This window comes from Mercenaria mercenaria, chromosome 14, assembly GCF_021730395.1.
Source record: "Mercenaria mercenaria strain notata chromosome 14, MADL_Memer_1, whole genome shotgun sequence".
Taxonomy (NCBI): Eukaryota; Metazoa; Mollusca; class Bivalvia; order Venerida; family Veneridae; genus Mercenaria; species Mercenaria mercenaria.
The window spans coordinates 57,806,040-57,813,934 of NC_069374.1; the positions used below are offsets into that span (position 1 = coordinate 57,806,040).

At 34.5% G+C, this 7,895-nt stretch overlaps 1 protein-coding gene across 1 annotated transcript; it reads left to right on the forward strand.

Moving 5' to 3' along the window:
* The first annotated feature begins 603 nt into the window (after positions 1-603).
* Positions 604-7,376, forward strand: LOC128548290 (semaphorin-5A-like). The gene is made up of 10 exons (XM_053522773.1): positions 604-653; positions 1,383-1,427; positions 2,263-2,342; positions 2,660-2,728; positions 3,024-3,153; positions 3,957-4,079; positions 4,371-4,541; positions 5,234-5,404; positions 6,051-6,215; positions 6,588-7,376. The coding sequence occupies exons 1-10, from the start codon at positions 626-628 to the stop codon at positions 6,989-6,991; spliced, it is 1,386 nt and encodes a 461-aa protein (XP_053378748.1). The 5' UTR covers positions 604-625; the 3' UTR covers positions 6,992-7,376.
* The last annotated feature ends 519 nt before the right edge of the window (positions 7,377-7,895 follow it).

The window sequence follows — 7,895 nt, forward strand, 5'->3', positions numbered from 1 at the left end:
ATTTACACAAATACATACATTACCGAGTCTGAAATTACCTCATTTATTAAAGAGCTATAGTATAAAACTATTAATATTTCATCTGTCAAGTGTGTCCATGACGGTTGGGTTTATGGTGTCCAACTGTCAAACTAAAAAACTAACATATGGCGGCGTTTGTCAGTTGATGTTTTATTTCATCTAGCCTTCAAGATAAAAGTTGCAGCGTGAAAGAACTGTAAATTATTATCAAAACGATTTCGCACAAAGAAAGTATAAAATGGCATCTCAAAAGCTCAAGATAGCTACACAGTGCGTAGTACGATCCTGGTATAGGCCACGGAAAATACACGTTTGAACGTAAGAATTGTTTTATTGCATCAATGAACTGCATTCATGGGCAACGTACGGAAACGGTTGGCGCACATGGCAATGCTTCCTTTGCTAAATCGTTATAATTCTCTACTTGAAAGAGACATTTACTGTAACGAAATAAACATGAAATCGGCTAGGTCAGCAATCCCCCGGGAAGGGTCGTGGGTTGTACATTCCTTATCAAATGTGTGTCACATTTACATTACAAATACGGCAAATTGACAATTTTTCATTATCTTGTCTCGCAGAGCGGCAGCCATCAGCAGACAGGATGATACAATATAGGCTTTTTAACTTTCGTAAGTTGTTCTGAAATTGTTTTTAGTAAAACCTCTTTTGAGTGAACAAAGCTAGGAAGACTGGGCTATGTTTGTTGCAAAGAGACTGTTTCTCTTCAGAGTTTAATTTACTGAATATTTCAGCTGTAAACAGAGAAAATAGATGTTTTGATAGTGAGAATTTGTTAACCAGAGGTTTTTTATTATAAGTTAGAAGTATTGATAGCCGACAGGATTAAAAAAATATATGGAAACCTTTTATCATCATTTTACTTTATTAATTAATTGCGGACTCTTTAATAAATGACCGGGCGTTGACGAAGATATTTTCGTATTTGAGAATTATATGATTTTATTATTTCTTGCTTTTAAATCGTGGGCGCGCTGGGCAATGCCCAGCTATGCAGACAATATTATTACTCGCTTTTATTCTAAATGTATATATTTATAGGCTTTTGAAAAACATACGGTTTGTTCTAAAAGTGCCTTGATCTGAGACGCATCCGTCTTGCACGCCCCGTGTGAGAAAGGCTGAAGCGAATCAACCTGCTGATATAACCACGCTATTTTATCTGATTGCAAGATCTGTGAAATTTTGTATAATGCCAAAATTATGACCAGCGTACATAGAAATCCAAGACAAACCCCATTCGGTACAAGCAGATTGACTTTACAACTTTTCAGTGTATTATATATTCATTCAATCGTAAATTCTAGTTGATTACTGATTGCCATTTACGCTATTTTCAGCTTTGCTGATATGCTGTTTCATACTTTCAAATTCAAAATACGCAGGTTTGTATGGAATTCTAACATATTGTTCTTTTATTGCTGTTTCTTTTTCAGTGTAGTACCGCTGCTTACGTTGCAACCCAAATCTGTGACTCGTATCTGAATGATTATGATAAACTTGCTTTTCTATTTTAAGGCCTTTTTAACATCAACACTTCAAAGCATACCGAAATAGTAAAGTTTTTGTATTCGTCAAAATAGAACACTGATTCTGTCATTTTATCAATACTTAGACGAATGATGGAACAAAATTCATAGTACTGAATACCGACACCAGACCAGAACGTAATAACTTTGGCGTTGTGTACATGTCATAAACTTTAAATATGTACAGGGGTATATTTGACTACATGTATTATAAAAAGTCATCCTTTCATTACATGTTCTTTTTAGTCTGATGTCAGTGGTATCGAAGTCTTTACAAAAGCACCAAAGCACCAGAGGGAAATAAAGCATAAAAGAATATTTGAAAAGATGCCAGGTGCATAAAACTATGCTAAATACGTATTTAGCATATAGGGAGTATTCGAGCTGAAAGCACCTGCTCTTTTGGCATCTATTCAAACATAATTTTATGTTTTATTTTCCATTCAATTTAATAGTTTAGATAGATGGAACCCAATTTAAAGACCATGTTTCAATCAATATGAAAAGTGGTAAAAGAATTACATTCCCAGATTTATCAGTAGTGTTTTGATCGAATGAACTGGATTTAATTACAAAAATTTGACTTTAAATCAAAATGCATCGTATACTCGCAGAAAACTACCTAGCGCTATATACATTCTATCCAATAAAACATGAGGGGAAATATTACCTTATAGTTTTCTGTTTGCAGCTTCACTTGAGTGTTACAGTTGTTTCAATATTGAGGATGTAAACAACTGTTCCCACACTGTTCAGTGCAGCGCCGGTCATGTGAGTACTCTTAAATGTAAATATTTTAGTGGTTTGGTAACATATTTTGTAAAATAACATTTGTTGTTTAACTGAAAAGCTATTTATGAATTACAACAGGGAAAGACTACAAATCAAGTATGCATTTAGATCATATTTCATCTTAATACTTTTGTTTTACTTTCTTGCAATACTACTGTTTTATTGGACAATTGCAGCTTTATTGCGCTAAATCCAGATATAAGCCATTTATTATATTATATGTCTTGTAGTAAGGGTGGTAGTACAGTCATTCAGACTTTTTAAGAACTCTTTAGTGGTGTTTGTTATTGTTTTAGACATGTTACCAAGACACAAGGACTAATGGACAGTCTCGGATTTATACACTAGGATGCATAGACAAGCATGTAAATACCAATTTCCTATTAACCATATCTCGCTTAAATCAAAATTAGAAATGATTACATTTCTATCTGACAAAAATCAATATGGATCGGAAACATGTACACAGATAAACAGACGTGTCTGTTGCAACCAAATTATATTTTGGTACAAAATACATTTCTGATGGTACGAATCGCGTACGTTCATAAAAGATTTGAAAAAAAGGTGATGCTCATGATTACATTATCAAGAAACTTGAACATGTTTTGTGAAGAAATCTTTAAGTTTCTTCTTACACTTTTATATAATGCATTACAGCAATGCAGTACCCATGCGAGTGTTGCCTCCGAACTGGTGGGTCGAGATTTACAGAAACGCGAAACAGACAACTGTCATGAATGTTGCAGCACGGACAATTGCAATAATCAGCTCTGCAATCACCGCAAACGTACGGAATCCTTTCTGTAATGTTTTCAATTTAAAGAGTATTATCTAAGACGAGCACTAATTATTTCATACATTACAGCATCATTTCTGAATACAAGGGTTCAAAAATTGTAGTAATACTCCTTTGATGAGTATGAGCTTTTATAAAACTAATAAAAGCATCGAAAAGCTACGTTTAAAAATAAGCAAGCATAAATATATCAAAATCGAATTCTTAAAAGTTATATGGCAATTTATGATATCGACGTGCCAGACATACAAGGTACGACCCTTTATGACCTACACATGTCCTATAATTTCATCGAAAGGACCTTAATCTGAACACAAAATCATAATATTTTGTGATCCTGTTTATTGAGCCAAAAATGACATTTTATTATTAAAAGGTCGTATCTGTTACTTACGTCCAGTTGCACGGTGTGTTTAAGGAATATATACTGAAATAAAATGTCGTATCTGCCACATATGACCTTTTGGGATTGCATACTTATTATGTGATTTTGGATACAACAATTATTTAGTTAATAGTTCGTAACTAGCAGATGCGACTTTTCATTGTTGACGATTGTACAAATGCGTATTAACAATTTCGCAAGTATCATCAGATCGGTAAATAAATGGCAACCATTGTTGTTGGTAATTAAAAGCGTCCGTTTATAAGGTCTTTGAGAAATGTTCAAAGCAAAATATATAGTTTTTCAATTTTCTCAAAATTTCTGTCTTTTTTTTTTACTGACGACCGTTCATTTCTGGGGCGTCGGTATAATTGATATTTTGCCTGATAAGTGTTTCACTTTTTTTCAGCTACTACATGCCTAGATGACGTTAAAGTCGACTGCGCTTTCATGAACACTGTGGCAAATATATGTGAAGACATCCACCATGCAAAAACAATTTGTCCTCGATTTTGCGATCTCTGCACTCTGGGTAAAAATTCACCTAGTGTTTTAGACAGTTGATTGTGTACATTCAAGTTATTATATAGAGCACTTATGAGAAGAATAAAACTAAAATGTTTTTCACCAGATAAAACAGAAGTATAGTTATCTGGCAAAGCAAACATGTAGTAACCATTTTTGTATCAACACATACGTTTAAAAGTGTTATTAAATTTCTCTCAACATTTAATATATACTTTACATATTTCACATTTCCTACTATCAATTTATCTATCTATTACGTCCAATCAAATGTATATATACACCATTTTCATTCTAGTTGACGGAATGTGGTCTGAATGGACAGCATGGTCGACGTGTGACGTAACGTGTGAAAATGGAACACAGACACGGACTCGAACATGTACAAACCCTCCTCCAGCTAACGGTGGGTTAAATTGTTCTGACAGCGCAACAGATATGAAAGAATGTCACAAACAACTTTGTCCCGGTATGTATGTCTCACACTGTGACTGAAAACAATGCTCTTGTAATAATATCAATGTCACCAAGTATTATTTCATGTGTACGATGTAGGCTAACACAGTCACCATTATTTCACACACTGTTGATCGAATATTCATAAATTTATTGTAAACGTTCCATACTATTTTAGAATTTGGGTCTTTCCGGTTACGGTGACAAACTTATGAAGAAAGGGTACTGTTGGCTATATCTGTATGTACGGAAGTATAATTATATTGAGATATTCCTATAAAATATAAATGATAAATTTAAGAAATAATATATCTCATCGGTGATTTGTCGCTGAATAAATCACTGTTTGGAGTTCAGATGCGAAGGAATTATATCACGAGGGCGTAGCCCGAGTGATATAATGCTACGCATCTGAACGACAAACAGTGATTTATTCAAGAGCAAATCACTAAATGAGATATATTATTTCGATTCTAACACGTTATTAAGGACTTTAAAGTACACCTTGTCGGCATGCATTAGATATTTGCCTGTTTTCAATCGGGTTCTTTTCCAGCGCGCCGTTACGCCGCTTGACGCTATGATGTAATAGTTGTGACGTCAGAACAGTGAATTGTTGTTTAATAAATCACTGTCTCCAGCCTTCTTTGTTTAATAGGAAAATGAATCGGATCGTGTCAGAATTGTCCTTTTGTGTGTTTCAAGTGCACGGCGGATGGACAAAGTGGTCTGACTGGGAGTCATGCTCTGTCAGCTGTGATACTGGAATACAGAAACGTCATCGTAACTGTACAAATCCTTATCCTTCACGGTTTGGGGATCATTGTTTCGGGGATGCGGTAGATGACCGGCTATGTATGCCGGGACCATGTGCAAGTAAACACTCTTCTTATTAACAGTTTAAAATGTTATTACTGTGTTGTGTATTCCATAACCTGTGACAATGCAGAAAATCATTGCATTGTCATGACAAAAGAAATGGGAACGGAATTCGCATTGGCGCGGTAACATCGCATCTTACTCACGCTTTCAACAGTATTTATTACTACCGTTAAAATAGTCGTACATGTGTAGGCGCAAGTTTTCATCAACGTCGTTCTGCTTTACCCTCTAACAATGGTTAACCTAATCAGTACAAAACTCCATATTTAGAGTACTATTTATATTATTCCGCTAAATAACGAGTGCATATTGTTCGGTGCAAAGCTAACATTGTTTACGTATCTACACATACTGAGATATAAATATTATGAGTTTGTTCATTAGCTTAAACAAAATTGACAATACTGAAGACGTAAATAAACAAACTGACAAAAATTAAAGCAATGATACACTGAGGAAAATGACGTCACGCAGCCGTCAATATGGAAAAACATGACATTTCCGATTCCCTTGTAACTATTTGTAATAATCATCCGTGAACTTTGCAAATAACCTTATATTTTGTATTGTAGTTTCTTATAGTATTGTACTAATGTGATTAAGAAAGTTTGTAAGAAAGTCTTTATCATATTTGATCTAGACGGTGGATGGTCTCAGTGGGGTCAGTGGAGCAGCTGCAGTGTGTCATGTGGCGGTGGAATACGATCCCAGACTAGGACGTGTACAAATCCCAGACCTTCCTTAACTGGCAAATATTGTGATGGCAAAAACATGCAAATTGCGTCTTGCAACAACAATTTTTGCGGTAAGTCATTCAACCTTGTATTCCAGTACTTTAAAAATGATAATTACCAATCCAGTACGCATTACCGTTAAATAAAACTATAACTTTAAAGTAAAGGCGAAAAGTAACAATTACTATTATTACTCGAAATAACAATTGAAATAAGATCTGTCATATTGATAACACAAATCATGAAATATCAATTAAAATATTTTTAAAATGATCATTCCTGAAATAAAAATTCCTAAAATACTAGCTATTACTTTACATTTTTACAAATAGTCTTAGATGTATTTAATCATGGCAGATAAACTATGTGTCATTACATAATCCAGACATTGAAGTAGATATGACAATGTTTTTCTTACAAATTAAAATTATGTTTTATTTCAGTTCCGAACGTTGTCTTTAATGCATACTCTGTGACAGACCTAAGTCCCGCTGCTGGTCAGACCATGATATTCAGCAGTATTGTCGTTAACGAAGAGGGTGCCTACAGTGCTTCTACAGGAGAATTCACAGCACCAGTGGATGGAACTTATTCTTTCAGCGCACAGTTATGTTTTGCGCATCAACAACATTTGTATTTTGATATTAAGGTTGGAGGTAGAACTTATGCCTCTGCTCAGGGATACGATTATAATAATTATAATTGCTATCAGACTCAAACGGCAGCTAGAGTAAAGAAAAATGAAAAGGTGATTGTACAATGGACGACTTCAACATACACAAGCTCGTATATACAGCAGACTTCTACCTTTAGGAATTTCTTTACAGGCATGCTAGTTCACCTGTAACTTTGTTTGCCTAGTTAAACTACATTCTTACTCTATGTTCTCGAACATATATGAAAATTATCATGATTTTACACTTTCACTACATACAGGTATGGCAACATATGAAAACAATAAAAAATACGTATGTACAGGTAAACCTGTGTTAAACACCACCAAACAAAGACAGCATTTTTAAATTGTCATAGGTTAGTCTTTACAGAAAGGGTTGACTGTATATGTGTTTGTATAAAAAGTTTTGGATAACTATATTTATGCAATTATTTAATGCAGGCATAGGAGAATCCGTTCTGCTAATGTTGCAAGGGCTTGGACCAGATACTTTGCTTAATATTTACGTAACTAGTGCTTTACTATTTATATGTACAATTTGTATAAACAATAAAAAGTAAAAAATACCTTAATGTTTACCACATATGTTTTTGTTCCATTTTCGAAGTGCTTGATAAGCACATAAGGCTCATAGTACGACATATATTTCTATTACACATACGTCAAGGAATCTAAAAAACCTAGGAGAGGTCCAGTGTTGCTCCTTTTAAAGTTACATGTATATCAGACCATGACCTAATGACCTCAAAATCAATAAGTCATCTTCAGGTTATGACCAACCTCCGCCAGGCCGAGGACTGTAGGCCCAAGCATTTACTAGTTACTGAATTTCATTTAAAAATGTTCAAAAGCTACCACTGCAATAACTGTACACTGAACTTGGCCCTTGTGAAAGCTGCCAAATTAGCGTCTTACCATTTTTGCGAGAACTTCACCTGACAGGCTTGTTTGTCAACTGCCACGTTCGTTTGGGCTCAGGAGAATAGCTTCCGAGAAGCTTTAGAAAAGCTTAGAAGAAAATTCTAATCGAACGGACGACTGTCGGAAGTGAAAAAAATATATCATTCTTTTTTTA

Coding starts and splice junctions, on each gene's coding strand:
- LOC128548290 (XM_053522773.1), top strand. CDS start 626: ATGATACAATATAGGCTTTTTAACTTTC. Junction 2,729..3,023: donor TAGGATGCATAGACAAGCAT/GTAAATACCAAT, acceptor AATGCATTACAG/CAATGCAGTACCCATGCGAG. Junction 3,154..3,956: donor GCTCTGCAATCACCGCAAAC/GTACGGAATCCT, acceptor ACTTTTTTTCAG/CTACTACATGCCTAGATGAC.